This window comes from Gopherus flavomarginatus, chromosome 10, assembly GCF_025201925.1.
Source record: "Gopherus flavomarginatus isolate rGopFla2 chromosome 10, rGopFla2.mat.asm, whole genome shotgun sequence".
Taxonomy (NCBI): domain Eukaryota; kingdom Metazoa; phylum Chordata; order Testudines; family Testudinidae; genus Gopherus; species Gopherus flavomarginatus.
The window spans coordinates 14,915,516-14,933,083 of NC_066626.1; the positions used below are offsets into that span (position 1 = coordinate 14,915,516).

A 17,568-nucleotide genomic window follows, 5' to 3' on the forward strand; every position below is an offset into this window, starting at 1 on the left:
GAGCTATATATAGACGCTAGCCATAGTGTTTTTGATTTCTGCAATCGCTTCTCTGAAGTATTGTCAATAACGTATCTTGATTCAGAGAGCTAGACAACAAAGTGCTTTACAGGGCAATATTGATTTTTGTATACTATAATTTTAAAAAGTGGAGCTTGATTTGGTGTGGGATAGTTGTGCTATCAAATCTGGGTGAGTAGGATAGAGAATGGAATTACCAACTCAATATTAACTACTGAGTTTTAGGCACCATACAATCTCAAAATGCAACATGAAAAAGTGATGGCTTTTGGCTGTCTTGCTAAGATAACAGCAACCCTCTGTTAACACAGGTGGAGTGAAAATCCATATGTTGCAATCAGAAAATGTAATTCAATTATAAATAAAAGAAAATCCAAAATATCTTAGGAAATAATTATTTCTGATTATATTAAAAGATGTGTATATACATAATTTGAAAGAAATGTTATGAGAAGATCTTTGTTATAACTTATGTGAGATTTTATATTTAAATAAGCTGCTTCTCGCTCTTACAGTACAGAAGATAATAGCTGAACATTTTCAGGATTGCCTTAGAATATGGTATTATTTTATCAAGCATCAAATACCTTTACAGTATATTCTATGATTTAGTTTTTCATAACACACATGATGTATTTTCACCCTTAGAGTGAAATCCTAGCCCCACTGAAATCAATGGGAGGTTTGCTATTGACTTCAGTGGGGGCAAAGATTTCACCTCTAGTGTCAAATTCTGTTCAGTTCCCTAACATGAGTCCTGCCACTGGAGTCAATGAGCCGTATTCTGATATTACAGTAGTACCATTATAACTCTCTGATTTACACCAGCGTCAATGAGATCAGAATCTGGTCCAATGAGAGTACACGCATAAGGCAAGCAGAATTTGATCCTTAAAATGAAGAAAACATTATTTAATTTGCATTTCTATTTTATTGCTTATAATTAATGTATCTCTATATACATTATAGGCTGCATTGATAGTACTGCCGACAATGGGCCATTACTTCCCATTCTAGTACCCTGTTTTCAGCGCTTAGACTTTGCTTTCAGTTATGCCAGGTATCTGCCTCAGACTGATTTTTGTTCCAAGTTTCAAAGAATGAAATTTGGGGACAATATGTTGTTTTGCTCATATTGGAAAAAATTCTTCTGTTTCATTGAGAAGCGCTAGCGTCTCCATGCTTGGGAGTAGGGACTTGAAATTTGGCACGGGAAGTCTCCTTGGTGTCAAGAATATGCCTTTTGCTGTCCTTAGGAAAAGATGCCCAAATTTGGCCAAGTTATAAGCCTCTGAAAAAGTCTCTGTTCACTCATGCTGAGTACACATTTGTTTGACAACTAAATTCTCCAAAGATTTCATCTGTACAGAGCACGCTTCAGCCAAGAACGATAGGGGCTGAGCAAGATTTCTCTGCACTGCTGCTCCTGGCTGCGGAGGGGCCAGGCACCAAAACTGCTCACAGGGAGAGTATCTGTACTGTGCTCTCAGAACTCCACCAGCTGGTGCCTAGGCAATGAAATGGAAGACGTTGCCTGACCACAATGCAGAGGGGCCAAGAGCTGTCCTTCCATCTGTGGAAGGTGGGGGAGGCAGCAGAGGGAATAGATTGTGATAAGGAGCTGGGTTAGGAGACTGGGGGAGGGGGAGGATGGGGCTGAGATTGGCTGACAAAGAGACTGGAAAATAGGGTGGAGAATGGGGTGGGACATTAAGATCCTAAGTGGGGGAACACTGGGACAAGAGAGCAGGAGTTGGGGGTAGGGGGAGCCTGGGTCTCAGTCCAGAACCATGGAGGAGAAAACTGGGAGTGGGCCAAAGGCACAGCGAGGGTAGGGTGGAAAAACAGAGGACTGCGTCAGGGCAGGCTGGAGGGGAAAAGGGTCAGGCTGGAGAGATATGAGCACAAGGGTCTGTTACCTCTAGCTAACACTCGCCAATAAAACCTGGAATGGAACCCAAGCTTCCTGCATGCATTCCAGCAACATACAGCAATGTATCTGTGTGTGTTTTATATACGCACACACAAAGAGAGATGCATATACATATACACATACACATAAATGAATAAAATATTTCCAAAATAAAATACCCCCCTGCACAAACTTCATCTCGTGGGGAGAGGATGAGAGACCACGTGATGGATTGTAGTCACATTGCTGAATGCACTGCTGGAAAGCATTCAGATACTATGGTGCTGAGCACAGTATGAGAACCTAAATGGAAGAGAATAGAGTCTCACATTGCTCCGCAGTCAGTAAATATCTGTGAAACCCTCTGGCAAAACGTGCGTCTCATCCTCCTCTGGTGACTGGCAGTGCTGCCCAGAGGATTCAGGGGGCCTGGGGAAAAGCAATTTCGGGAGCCCCTTCCATAAAAAAAAAACTTGCAATACTATAGAATACTATATTATAGTGAGGGTCCCTGTGGGGCCCGGGGCCTGGAGCAAATTGCCCCACTTGCCCCCCTCTCTGGGCAGCCCTGGTGACTGGTGTACATAAGGTCTGACAACCAATTAGTATAGCAGCTACTGTTAGCTCAAGTGGCCGAGGATGCACGGGCCACTTGAATTCTGGCATTTTCAAGACCTTGAGTGTTTAACGTTGCAAATTTAATGTTCTTTGAATGCACTTGTATGTGTAATACAATATATATATATATATATAATACAGTGTAGACAGCATATAAACAATAGCTCAGAAAGTAAGTGTGAATTGCTTCCTTTCATCTCACTGGAGCATTAACCCTGACACCTAATGATGATATTTCAAAGTCCATCATCAAATTAACTAATTCAATATTGAGCAAAGCATGAAAGAACAAAAGGAATGATCATGTTGGGCCTGACCCAAAATCCATTTAAGTCAGTGGAAAAACTCCCATTGTCTTCAGTGGGCTTTGGATCAGCCTCCATATCAAGACCTGCACAGTCCATGGTGAGTGGCATTCAAATTTTCACATATTATTTTAGCCTCACATCTGAGTGAGTCATGCATGATGGTGGGGAGAATAGTACTAATTCGCCAGCTAAACTGACTCCTACATATATGACCTGATGATGCTAAAAAATAATTTATCTCACACTTACAATGAATGTCCAATTGAATAATAATAATAATGGATTTGAAACATTTCTCTCCTCTTGTTTCCCTTTGGGGTTTTCCGTGCATTCTCATTTAGACTATAATTGGGGCAAAGCTAATAGACCAGATAGTTACAAAATTAAAAATCCAATATAGGGCAGTACATTGAAATGGTATGGGGTTATGGGCACCAGATATTGTTCAGTTTCGATTTACCTTCATTTTACTCACACACCTATATGCACAGTGCTATGTTACTCTACACAGACATTATAGTAAGCCGTACTGGCTGAGATTTTCAGGGCAGTTTAGGGGATTGAGACACATAACTCACATTCATTTCAATAGAAGTTAAGCCCCTAAATCCTTTATCTAAATCTATAACCCGGAAAGGCTCGCTGTTGTTCTTTTTCATGCACAAAACACAATGGTATTCCTGCTGCCGGGTCTGTGATTTCACAGTGCAGAATCTAAGAAAGAAAGTTCAGAAATAGAACTGCTGAATCATGAATCTAAGAGCAGCGAAGTAAGTTCATGCAGGCTGCAGAAATGCAGCCCCAGGTCATGGCTTTTCTCCTTCCTCTGGCTCGGTGGTTCTCCTTCGGTAAAGAGGAATCTAAATGGCTCTTTCAGGCTGCAATCCGGTGTCTCAGCGGCACCTCTGGCGTGGGGAAGCAACCTTCAGATCCTCTGCTGGGAGGGAGCGGCGAGTGTGTGTGTTATGGAGCAGCAGAAGCAGCACTTGTCCTGTAATCGATTGCCGAGTGTGCTGAGCAGCCCAGAGACACACTCCCAGATCCATTCCTGCCTCTCTCTCCGGCTCAGGGTGTCTTGGAGAGAGGCTGCCTGGGTGTGATGTGTGTGTGTGCGTGTGTGTGTGTCTTTGCCGGATCGGTTTCTCGGGGTTTGACCAGCTGTCCCAGGCTAACCCTGCTCTCTGAAGATGGAGGAAGTAAAAACAGGATTACCCTTAGCTACAGATCCACTGCTTACAGTTTCCATAACCAACTGCAGTGCCCAAACACACAAGCATTAGGCACAGAAAGCAAGGGAGAGGAGACACTAATAAAAACACAAAACAAAAGGGTGATGGAAGTGAGGCACTGCATGCACTGCTGAGGTAAATCTTCGCTTGGCATTTTGTTTTTCATGGGGGGAAGAAAGAGCTCTGGCTTATTTGTGTTATGGCTCAGAGAAATCTCTCTGTGTGCATGTCTCCGCTTTGCAAAGGGGTGGGGGGCTGACTCAAAGTAAAGTGTAATTATATGTAGCATCTCTCGCGCTGCGATGTGATCAAATGACTTGTTGCTGTTAACCGATAATAATAATAAATCGGTCTGTAGATATGTGTCTGCAGGAGGGGGAAGATTCATATTATTATTTGCTGTAGGTTTAGCATAGTGACTGGCTCTCAGGGATGGGATTGGCAAAGCCTTTTGTGGTGCTTGTTTTTGGGGTTACAATTAAAATTCTGTTTTCTGGGATGTTAATCGATTAATCAGTTCTCAGTTCTGGAAACGGACAAGGGTCTGAATTGCAGTTTGCACCAGCTTCCTATTCTAGCTGCAGCTACCTGGGAGAAGGTGCTCCAGATCCCTTTTTAGTATTATTTTTAGCATTATTACTGGCATGACACACACGGTATTGAATAAGGCAGGACTTAAATTACTTTGACAGGTTGTGTGCTCTGGGCGGGGAGAGACAGAGAGGAAATTAAGATCTCTTCATTTTGCCAGGGGCCAAAAACAACCCTGTGAAGTTGGCCTAGGTTTATTGCTCTGTGTGGGTGTTCTGTGTTTTTTTTTTTAACTTCTCTGTTCCTCCTTCCCCCCTCCAGGTCCCCCCTTTCTTCCTCTCCTCCAGTTTTCTTGTCGATTCTTAAGGAACCGGTGGATCAAGTTTTTCTCTCTCCTGGTTAATCGCATTGCTGTAGCACTGGCTGACCTCTCTCCCCCTCTCCCTCCCTCTTTTTGTTCTTCATCTTTCCTGAAAGTATGTGCCATTCCTGAGTGAGTTTCTCAACCAGACCATCCCAAGGGAGGGAGTCCTCGCTCATTTTTGTTCTGTTCAGTTTCCCCACCGATCCGTTCGCTCTGAATGTTCTACTTGTAAGTTTCAGGGGACGGACGGGGCGGGGGAGAGGGGATTTTAATTTGTTTGGAGGGGTTAACTTTTCCCATGTCTTCAATACGATCATAACTCTCCTTTCGTGGTGGGCAGGAGGGGGTTAGCAGCTGGGATTTGCCATTACACCTGGGCATGGTGATCAAACTCGTTTTTCTTTATTTCATACATTCAAAGAACATTTTCTTTTATGTATATTTCATTTCTTCCCCCTCCACCCTTCCCGTCCTTTCCTTTCTTTACTTCCATTTCATTGGCTAGGATGATCTTCTTTCCCTGTTGCTTCTGACGTGTTCTGCTGCCCCCCCCCCCTTTGTGTCTGTCTACCTGTACTAGGGGAAAGATGAGGTAACATTGAAAGGGCTTGAGGAAGCTGCTTGTCTGTTTTTTTTTTAAGTGATCTCTAAAAGTTGTTACAATCAGTAATGGAAAGAGGTTGATAGCAGCTCTCCAGTTTGAAATGTAAGTGTTATGTGTACCCAGTGCCTTGGGAATTTGATCCAGAAAGGAACACAGAGAAAAGTTTTTTTGAGGGGGGAGAGGTAAGGGGGGTAAGGGAGAGGGAAGTGGTTTTGGAGACAAGAAGTGAAGCCTCCTGTTTTCCAGTAAGTAATGGAGAAATTCCAGGAGCCAGGGCTAAATATACTTGGCGATCAATACAGAAATGGCTCATTGTGAATAATTTAGCTGCTTGGTGCAGTGAGAGTTTTGAAACTAAAGGCAAAAAAAAAAAAGGGCCCTAGCTGGAGAGAGGAAATAAAATTTCTCCTCTGATTATGTCAGTTTCTGAACTTTTCCACTTAAAAGAATATAGTTACGATTATTGATTCCTTCCCCTGCCTCTCTCTCTCTTTTAATCAAATGAAAGCTAGGGGGTGTCATCCTATACAGTTACTTGAGTTTCTGGAAAGTCATAGCTTGTTCTGTGTCAGCAAAGTGCTTCCAGAAACTTTGAGATTGGCACACACCACAAAATGCCTGCTCTAGAAATATTAAATATGCCATGCAGCCCCTAGTATAATAGATAGGTATGGTTACAATGAACAGGTGCATGCACAGCTGTCTGGGTGTGTGAGTGAGGGTGTTCGATGGCCAATTGAAGACAAAAGGCTGTGAAAACTCTGAAAGGAATGTGGACACTGAAGAGTTTTGTTTTTAGTTAGAACATGATGAGCCATCATGAAATAAGTGTGAAAAGGGCAATCTTTATAGTATCAATATCTTGGAAGCCTGCTGTGGCTGTGAAGACTGCTAATTGATAAGGCATTAAAATCCCAGTTAAAACATACCTGGTCCAATTGGAACCTCAAAAAAAAATCATTAAAGCAGCTGGAACTATAATTAAAAATCAAATTATAGTCTCAACACAGCTCATCAAGATGCAAACTTACCTTTTCTACTCCCATCTGCAGCAGCTTTAGATCATTTGCCAAAAGAGTTCAATGACTTACCAGTGCACGGCGTGTGCTCATTTGCATGTTTCTTAGGTGCTGGTTGCAGCAGCAAAAGAGGCAACTGCTAATGGCTTTAAGTAATGGCTGATACTGGCAGGCATCTTTGAGGGTGTATTCTTTTGCCTTGTAGCACTGCACTTTGACTATGGAAGCAGAGGCTACTGATGGATATATAACATGTAAGTACTTTTATTTAATTTTGTTGGTTTACTTGTGAAGTCTCCTTTGCTTTCCTTTTCACAATATCTGTGTAGAAAGTGTTATAACCTACCCCCCCGCCCCCGAAACTCTTAACTTTCATTTGTGCTGTTATTAAACTCCATATTGTAAGAGAATGCTGGAGAGATACCATTTAACACTAAACTTTAGTGGTTATTTAAAACCCCCCACTATATTATATACTTAAATATTTTCATAAGGGAGCAATGTTTATTTTATATAAAACATAAATGAGAAACTGGACAGAAACTAAATCATTTTTACTGTGAGGCTTTTTTAGTACTGTGCATTGCTCCCTTCTTGTTCATTAGGGGAAAATATTTTATTTTGTTGAACTATTATAGCTTAATGGCCAGCTACATGAAAACCTTGAATCAAAATTCAGGTGGAAGGTCCTTACATCAGAATGATACTCCACTCTGCTCCAGTACAGTCTCTAGTCTGTTAGCACCACAGCATATAGAAATGGGCAAGTAATTCTAAGTTCTGTTCATGTAAAGCAGCCAGAGCAAGATTTGTACATGTGCTTCTTATAATCTGTGAGGAATGGAGGATACTTTTTTATTCTAAAATAAATAAAAATTCATGTTTGTGGTCACTAGGAAGCCAATTTTAGTTGACTGTGGAGGAATCTATTAAAAGTGGAAGGTGAGTGGGTAGAAAAGAAGTTAATAAGTCTGAATGTTGTATAATTGGATAATTTTATGGAGCCATGGGACAGAAACCTAAGTGTTTTATTTTGTGAAAGCAGGTGACAATGAGCTTTCGCCCGAAAGGGAGCACTCCAACATGGCTATTGACCTCACTTCAAGCACACCCAATGGGCAGCATACCTCACCGAGTCACATGACAAGCAGTAAGCCTTCTTTTTGTGTATTTCTCTCTAGCAGCATATTTGGACTAGTTTAATCTGTGGGGTCTTCATCTTGCTCACTAGACTAAAGCCACTATCGTAGATTTTGCTACCAAAGAAGAAAAGCACGGGACTGATTTGGTTTTGTTCATGTTAGAGTCTCTTCTAAACATGAGTCTGATTACTAGTCTGAAGTATCCCAAGGTGGCATTTGAGAGCTGGTCCTTACCTGTACCAGGTAGGAAACACTAGGTTTTACTAGTCCTTGTTTTGCTTGGACAGGTTTTGAGATCCAAACAACTTTTTAGCAGGATTCGAAAAAGCAGTCTGAAATAGATGTATCTAAAAAGCCAACAAGCTTTTATTTCTAAAAGGCTTGACTCAAGCAAAATCTAAAATTACACTATGCAGGCTTGATGGTAGGATATATTTTACTGTTCTGAGTGGAAACTTCAGTATCCTGTTCATTACCTTAGCATTGCTTTGAAAATTTCAGAAAATGGCCAGTATAAATTGGTAATTTATGGTACTCTCTCACCAGTTGAGTCTTTAACAGATTGAAAGGGTTTTGTTTTAGAATGTCAAAAGAGAAACTGAGAGAGTGCAGAGGGATCTGTGTGTCTAACACTGAGAGTCAGGTGTACTTAATATTTTTGATGATGGATTTTTTTCACCCTTAAATGAAACACCTTTCAGCTACATTGTGGAGCCTATGCATACTTTTTATTTTAACATAGATTGTTTCACTGTTGATTACAATGTTTTATCAAGATACTTATCATAAAGTGCTTTATTATTTGTATTTAAAATGTATTGTTTCCAATATGCTCTGAGTGGGTTTTTTTTCTTTACGATACTCATTTTCTCTCTCTTTCTCTCGTGTGTGTGAATATATACGGTAAAAAAAAGTTGTACATGTCTCCAAATGTTCTGGAAGGAAAAATAAGGCATTAAGAATTAGTTTTTGTAATAATAAGCATATTATCTTCAAAGCCTTTTTTACTGAGAGGAAAGTGTTACTTTTTCTTAACAATTTCTCTTTACCTCCTGCAAGTTACGAGTAAAACACAGATTTTATGAGCCTTTAAAACTGAGGGTTATTATGAAGATCTCCAATTATATGCATGTTGCTAGAGAATGTGATTGCTAAGACTCTGGGCTGAATATTATATGACAGCCTGTCCTAATTCAGCAGCTTTAGACAATTCCAGTCCTGTTGCGTGGGGATTCTGATTTTTTTTTTATTAGTTTATAAAAGTTTTACTATTCTCTTTGTTTACATTTTTATTAATGGGAAGGCTTCATCAGAGATGAGATTTTTAAAAAGTGGGGTTTTTTTTCTTTATCATATAGACTAAAAACCGGTTCTAATTAATGAGTAAAGCTGTCAGCTAAATTCATGTGAAAATATTTTAGCATCTGATTTCACTGTGCAATGATTTGCAATGATTGTTCTAGTTTAATCTCATTTATGCCTGCAACATGCATGTTCCAAGTTCAGCATATGCACATGGCTCCTGGTGTTGACGAAAATTCCTGAATATTTCATCTTGCATGTTTGTCAGTAACTTTCACTGTTGTTGGCCTGTTTTAAGGATATGTTGGTGTGGACAAATGTAGGGCCCTATCCAGTGTTCTGAAGGCAGGTACAATTTTATTTGGGATGCAGGACTTTTGCCTGTGTGATTGGAACCTAGGACTATGACCCCCTCTTTTTCATATAGAATTCTTCGTCGTCTTTTCATTACAAAACTAGATTTTCTTCTGATCAAACTGTTTTAGAGCAAGGTGCTTTATCCCATGTCAGCCTCTAATCAACATCTTTGGGTTTGTTTGTTTGTTTTGTTTTGTTTGGTCAGGCTTTTGTTGCAGTTGGATTGGTTAGTTTATACGTAGGGCCAAATCTTCAACCCAGGGGATACAGGCCAAATAATGAGACTGTGCATTGGGGTCCACCATATGTTCCACAGCCAGGGAGCTTCAGTAGCCCATGGGCCTCTACATTTTCCCTTTGCAGGGAGGGGAATGGCTACTGGAAACTGTTAAGTTGTGGATTTTCTTGCCGCTCAAAATTCCTGCTGCTAGGATGCAAGCAGACCCCATGTAGGTAGGGAGGACGAGTACTCTGTGTGCACGGACCATGGGTCTGATTAGAAGTCACTGGAAAGACCTTGATACACTGCTGGCCTGCCCGTTTATCTTGGTACAAAGTGCATGTAATTCTCATTTGGTAGTGTTTTGCACTACTTTTGCACGGGTGTAAGTGGCAACCCAAGGTACTGGGCAGTGCTGTATTGGGGCTGTTGTTTTCAGTGGGAGGTGGATTAGGCCCCCAAATCCTTCACTCTCAGATTTACCCACTGATCCCCCAAAGAAGTAGAACCTGCATTAGTTCTTCTGGGTCTGCAGGGGTGAAGGTCAGGATTAGGTCCTCAGTCCTGTGTTTGATTGGATCATTTTGAGCCACAGCTCTTATTTCAGCCATGTCCAGTTTAAACAGAGATGAAACCATGACAAGGCAATCATCTTGGATATTTGACTGTACAGTGAAGAGTGCATAGAGCAGACAGGGGAGTGCAAGACCTGCTTCTGAAACAATCAAGCAGTTCTCACTCAACGGTAGTAAAATGATGTGCTTGGTGAAGAGTTCTTCATATTTATTAGCCTGTGGCAATTCCATGTTAGTAAGACTTTTGGCCAGGCCACTGATGTTTTCAGCTTCTGTTCCAAAAGGTTGCAGGTAAAATATTTTGGCTCATGTTGAAGAATCTCTATTGCTTCCTTAACACAGTATTACTTTATGATATCAAAGTTACATGCATAGGTTACAGATGGGTCAGAGACCCATTTTTCTTCCAAATGAGATGATCCTAAAAGATAAATCAGAGTAGATTGCTTGTCATAGGTGACTAATGATGTTATGTATACCTTACAATATATGCATCTCCCTTTAGCAAAGTACGGATAGGAATTGGCAAATACTCACATAATTCTAAGTAACTTATTGTAAGTAGTGAGTTGAATAGGCAGACTGTTTCCCTCCAACTCCAGTTTAAGAAATATCATATCCAGTAGCATGCTTACTTTGAACTACATGTTTACACTGGCCCAAAGCTGGAAGTCCTAGTTCACCAGTTACTCAGTCCTTACTTGGGTAAACTCTCTCAAGTCCTCTGATCATGCATGAGCTTGGTGTGGATGGATGCCAGTGCTTGACAGAGCCCCATTGACTGACCTCAGTACCACCCATCCAAAGTTCATTGCAGAACAGGGACCAAAAGCCCTGATCCAAAGCCCATTTACTTCGGTGAACTTTGAATTGGAAATAAAATGGGCAGGGACTTGTCAAAACTGAACAAGATTCTCAGGAGAGGAACCAGTGTAAAAGCAGATGAAGCAAACAAATAAAGCAATTTTTAAAAGAAACAAAACAATTCCAGTGTTTTTCCACACTACATTCTTGCTATAGAATTTGTCTGAGAGGAAACACTTTTTCCAGGTTACAATGGACTCAGAAAAAGTCCACTGTAATACAAGGGCTTGGTTGTTTTGTTTAGTTGACTTGACGACCACTCTGTATAACATGAAAGTTGTTTCTCTAAATCCATCGGCTGATATTGTATGGAAAATTAATAATGGCAGCTATTGGCATCTGACCATGCCAGAGGAAAGTTCCACTTAAATTAGAGAGTCAAGCGGTGCTACAATGGGTGTCACAGATGGCTTTCTTATTTCCAGGTCTAGATTCAAATGCACCTTAAAATAGACGGCGTAAGAACAATAATAAATACTAAAATCCAACAGTTTTGATATTGGAGAGTGATTAAAAACTCAATGCACTTTAAAAAAATGTTTTTATAACAATGCAGAAAAAAATTAAAGAATAAGAAGTAATTTGATAAAATAATTATAGTTGCCTGAGTCAATTGCTGAACATAATGACTCTACTACAGTACTTGGCTTTGGGAGACAACAGTAGCTGACTAGAAAGCTATTGGGGATGATTGTACCAAGTGAAAGGAATACCAAAAGAGTGCTGAGAAGTTAGACTCTGTTATAGAGAAGTCAGACAAGACAGTATTATAAAATTACCTGTATTGTATTCCAACCAATCAAAGAAGACTATTCTGCACCATCAGCTGTGTCCCTTTTTTGTAACTTTAAAGCTCAAAATCTTGCTTGGTAGCATTAATTTTCCTTCTGAATTGGAAACTCTAGTACAACTCTTGTGTCACCTCTGTCATTTTCCCCTGAGCAAAATGTTGCATTTACTGTAGGTGTATAAACTTCACTTCCCACTTCACATTTGTTTGAATGAATAAATACATCCATGGATTCTACTTTTTGCAAGGAAACGGGCTAAAATTAAATCAGCTTTGAAGATTGTGTCGTGATACAACCTTGGAACTTTTATTTATTTAGTCTCTTGTAGGTAATGAGCACAAGCCATTAAGTTTTACAGGATGGCCAATGCCGAATAACAAAGCAGTAGTTCTGGTTTCACAGGATGTCGGCCAACGACGTTTCTGGGCCAAGCTGATTTTAGAGGGAGGAAAGTTTTGGTTTTTTTTTTTGTTTTGCTTTTTAAAGAAATTTGGAAAAAATTAACCATCCTCATTTTTAAAAACATTTGCATCACCCAAATCCTTCATCCAATAAACCTCAAACTTCTCAAGAAATATTCTCCCTGGCAGAAAAACATGCATGAAGTTTTAGGCAAACTGAGGAGAAATTATAGGCAAACTGGTTGAATGTTGGTGCATTTACAGGGGAAAAGCTCATGCTTTAGATATAAAGCTAGGCTCTGTGTACAAACAAAAGTTTTACTGCTTTAGTACTGATCGTTAAAGTGGTAGGAAACCTTGCCTTCTGTCCGGACACAGTTATACTGGTATGAAATTGCTTCTAATAAGAAGGCAAATAAGCTATAATGGTATAAAACACCGTTATTCTGGTGTAATTTAACTTAATCCATAGTAGAGGTTGTACTGGTAAAACTATTTTGGTTTTAAAAAAATCATACTCCTAATCAAAATGGTCACACTGGTACAAAATCTATGTATAGACCCGACCTTAGTCACAACCTGAACTATTCTGAGAGTGCTGTTTGTAACTAGAAGGCAGGTGAAGCTAGCTTCACCTATGTATATTCTTTCCCAGTATCACTCCCTACCGTATCACATACTTGGCAGTAAAAGCATTCCTCCCTTTTGGTGAGTGTTATAATGAGGGTGGAGTGAAATTATCAGCTAATCTTGTTTAAGTACTATTTTATTCATGCCAGTAGACTCTTTTGAGAGGTCACCTACCCCAGCTTTGTTACAGGACACGCCCTCCTTCTAGAGCTTCTGTAATATCGTCTGCCTGTCCTCTTCAGTTAGCTCTCCAGTACACACCCTGTTACAGCACTCAGAGTTCTGGATAGCTGTAGAGTCAGCAGGTTTTAATACTTTGCTTTTGAATCTTCGTTTTGGTTTCTTGTCAGACATTCATGAGGGGGGGAAGTCCTCAATTTCTTTGGAATATAGTAGTTGTCAGATGTTTCTCAAAACTGAATAGAAATTCAGTAGGCAGCATTTCATTTTTTTTTTCCTCAAAGACAGGCTTGGGGCAAGACCCAGCTCCCACTGAAGTAAATAAGAGCCTTTCCATGGACTTGAATGGGAATTGGATCAAACACTGGCTTCCTAATCCTGCGAGAGGTGCTGAGCTCCCTCTACTTCCATAAGTCAATGGAAAGTTCAAGGTGCTGGGCATCTTGTAGGATTGGGCCTTATAGACGCAGGACTGGAGTTCTCTGCACTGGCCAGCGCTTTAGGTGCAGTGGTAAAAACTGATTGAAACAGCAGAGGGAGCTGCTCTCCCTCTCCCAGCTGAGGAGGAAGAGGAACTTTGAGGGCAGGGTGCTTATACAAGCCAGGGAGAGCATGGGCGCTCCCCTAGGCTTTTAATTAAAGAGGGGAAGGAAGGGCTCTGTTGCCTCCTCCTTCCTCTCACCTTACATGGTTTGAGTTTGGGGAGGCTCAGTGAGTGGTTTAATTGGCTAGGTTATTCCATAGTTTACACTGCATCCACCATTAGAAGAAACACTGGATAGGGTACCTAGTAGGATCAGGGTGTTTTTCCCAATATGAAACTACCTGGTCTGGTCCAACTCAGCTGTAACCACAGAAATGGTGTCTTAGGAAAGCATGCCAAAATACTTTTCCCCCATTCCCTTCTGTTCTGGCAAGGTGTCATGCCTATTGCTGGCCTCTTACACTGAGCGTGCTCCATGTTGTGCCTCTTTCTCTGGGGCAAAGATTTCCCTCTACCACTATCAGTTTAGAAACTGAAAATCAGCCTCTCTATTGCCCTACCCAGGAGGTTTTTGAACAGAAGTAGACTCCCCAAATGCTATCACAACTTACTGGGAGACTGTGTGGGCTGGTGGATCTGGGAGTCTGGAGACCTGGTTTTGTTCTCTGCTCTCCCAATGATCTGTGTGTGTGGGCAAGTCACTTGGCATCTCTGTGCTACTGCATTTCCTTGGACTGAATTGTAAAGACTGTAAACTGTTCTGGAGACGACCTCTGCCTCATGTTGTGTGCCTTGGGCTTGGTGTACTAGCATAATTATTTCTAATCTTTTTTTTATGAGTACAGCCACTAGTGTGGATGTCGTTATACTCGTATAAAGGTCCTTATACCAGTATGATAGCTTCTTTCCCATGCTACACAGGAATAAATATACTGGTAATAAAGTACCATTATACTGATAACTGTCTCCACTCTCAAGAGGTTGTACCACTTTAACTATACCGGTGTGTAGTTAAATTGATACAACTTTTCTATGTATACAAGCCCTTATTTGCAGTGCCCAGCACAACGGATTGATGCCTCTGTAACTCAAATACATTGTAATGATGCGGTACATGGTAAAATAGACTTTTTTTTTTAAAATATATATATTTTTCTTTAGAAGTTTTTTGGTTCGTTTTATATGTTGGTGTACACAGTTGGATGCATTTTTAAAAGGCATTTCAAAAACCTTATGGAAATTTAACACTTTTTTTTTTTTTACACTTCATTTCACTCTTCTCAGCCTTCTCTTTTTTGTTTTTAAATAAATTCCATTATGCGCGTGACCCCATTTGTATGCCACAGGACTAAACCCTGATGGCAGTGAATTTTGTCTGTCCTACCTATATCTGCCTTTTTCGGTCATTTAGCATTTTGTAGTTCCCATAGTTCTTAAGCTCTGTAGGAGCCCAAGTCAGCCCTCTGATGCACAAATGTAGATATCTCCCTTTGAAACTAAATTTGCCAAACAAGTTCTCTTCTGTTTCTGTTAGTAATCTGGTAAATATGCGTAGCTCTTTATCAGGCCAGATTGCTCACTCTGCTTATAGATTTGGAAGGGATGAAATGCATGCAGATACCGGGAAGTAGTAAAATAAAATGGAGAGTGGTACTTGAGTGATGACATTGTGTACAGGAACATGCAGATAGACTTCTGCATGTATTGTGCATATTTTTGGCTCTGGGGAGAGGCATGGTGATGCATAATGGGAACTAGAAGGTGCCCTGGTGCTCTGTGTGGTAGTATCTCCTGCTTGCCTGTGGAAACTGCTGAAAAATTTCCCACAGATGTTGATGCTAACATCACTGAAACCTGGCCCTGCACCTTATATCCCATTACCGGAGGGGTGTGTGGTACAGGTCTGTCGCATCTTACGTGCATTTAACATGCACGATTTCAGCTTTACGTGGTCGGCAAAACCAAACACCCCCTCCCCTCCCAAAAAGAGAAAAATAACTATTTTAATACTGTACCTGTAGTGCGGGTGAATCCGCCCGCCATTCAACTCAATGTAATTTTGACTATACGCGGTTTTCGCTTTACGCGCTAACTGCGAAATGTAACCCCCACGTAAGATGAGACTCGCCTGTATAGGTTTCCTAAGTGGCACTGCACTGTGCTGTAGTAGGATGGGCTAGGAAGTAGCCCAGAGGGCGACAGCCCTTTCAGTTGACTATCCTTTTCGTGCAGATAAGTTGAGATCCCCTGGCTTCTCAAGACAGCCAGGGCTTTAGAGGATCATGCACCCTGGTCACTCTACAGAGATGACATATATGCCCTCTAATGACATGATACCATGAAAAAACTGTGGACAAGATCCTTACTTGACTTGTACCAGTGAACATCTGGCCCAGTAACTTTAAATTCAAGACTGTAAACTTTTCAGAGTGTCTTTTCTCCCCAGCAGGGATTGTCCTGGTGCAAAGTTCATCTCCAGCTAATGGATGATATAGGAAAATTGTTATGGAGGAGGTGTTATTTTTTAATATACTCTACTAAATGTAAACATTTGGTGGGGTGGAATGTACCTTCTATTTTGTCCAGGTGGACAGAGCTGGGAAGGAGAAACGTTTCTTCCCCGGAATCCATACGTCCTGGGCATTCACACGGACTCTGTGATCCCTTTGTTCAGCTTCCAGGAAATATAACTCAATTGGCAGTGCATTAATACCACTGCTACCCCAGGAACCCACCCTCTCTGCTGAAGGCCACGTTAACTATTTTCATGGCTCCTGTTTGATTTAGTGAATTTAGATCCCTGATCCCATGGAGGGCTGCCTGTAGTGTCCAAAGTAGAGAGAGGAGACATGGCCTACATGTCCCATTTCTTGTTTTATGGCGAGTTTGTGGGAGTTCATGCAGCCTTAAAATTCTGGTAGCATGAATTACACACCAGTGTCTGTCCAAAGGCTGACCGATTAGTAACCTGATGATAGTCTTTGAATTCCCTTCTTTGAAGTTGAAAGAATTTACCACTCTTTGTATGACTGTATTATAGGAAGCCTGTTTACATGAAACATGTGGTCTATTCTCTTGGATGGTTCAGAAATTTCCAGGGAAAGTTACATAAGATTGAAGTAATTACTGTAGCAGTTATTTCATAAGTAGGAGGAAGAAGTTGCAGAGAGAAGATTAAAATAGTTTGGGGGTGTTTTTTCCTCCAAAATTTATCTCATGGTTTATATGTGAAACTCATATTATAGTTATTTCAGTCCTGCATCAAGCTGTGCATTTAGTCGTGTTTTTGTAATGCCACCAGAAGGAAAACAGATCAGTAAGGAATGCTAGATATCAATTCTACATTTTTCATACTTCTTATTGCTACTTTTTCTTGGATATGTCTTGTAATGTCTAATTTATATATGCAGTATTTTGATAACAAGGAATCTCTTCTGGGAACTCTGAGGGGTGGAGGGCTTCGAGGAGGAACTTGTCTACACATGGAATTATTCTGGAATAGCTCTTATTCTAGAATCCATTTTGAAAGCTAAACAGGAGCAAGACACTTTTATTCTGGAATAAGAGTAACTACACATGGAATTATTCAGGCATAGCTATTAGACTTTTAAATTAACTCAGATTAAGGTAGCCTGTCAACTTTCGAGCATAAGCAAGCCCTATACATATATTTGTGTAATGGTTATCTGGTTTAAAGTCTCAAAGTTAGGACCAAATCCTGACATGTTCTATGTGGGCAGATCCCAGCATGCCCACATTGCACCCCTGAGGTCAGTGCATCTCTGCATGGGTCACGTGGGGAAACTGAGGCACAATGCTGAACTGACTTGCCCAAGGTCACCCAGAAAGGTATTGGACTAGAACTCAGCAGGCAAGTGGAGCAGAACTGGAAAGGGAACAGTTCTCCTGATTCCATCCCAGTGCTCTGTCTACTAGGCCACACCTAGTTGTTACATGCTCTGGTTTGAAGAGAAACCAGAGCATGTAATAACTAACACTATATCGTGTTCATATGC

At 40.8% G+C, this 17,568-nt stretch overlaps 1 protein-coding gene across 5 annotated transcripts in view; it reads left to right on the forward strand.

Moving 5' to 3' along the window:
- The first annotated feature begins 4,054 nt into the window (after nt 1–4,054).
- The window catches only part of IKZF2 (IKAROS family zinc finger 2), a 148,688-nt gene continuing 135,174 nt past the window's right edge, over nt 4,055–17,568 (forward strand). For all 5 annotated transcript variants that reach the window (XM_050916168.1, XM_050916169.1, XM_050916172.1 and 2 more), the window contains exons 1-3: nt 4,055–4,223; nt 6,812–6,860; nt 7,652–7,756. In XM_050916168.1, the coding sequence (XP_050772125.1) occupies nt 6,827–6,860; nt 7,652–7,756 (139 nt within the window). In that variant the 5' untranslated portion in view covers nt 4,055–4,223; nt 6,812–6,826. The remainder of the gene's footprint in view (nt 4,224–6,811; nt 6,861–7,651; nt 7,757–17,568) is intronic.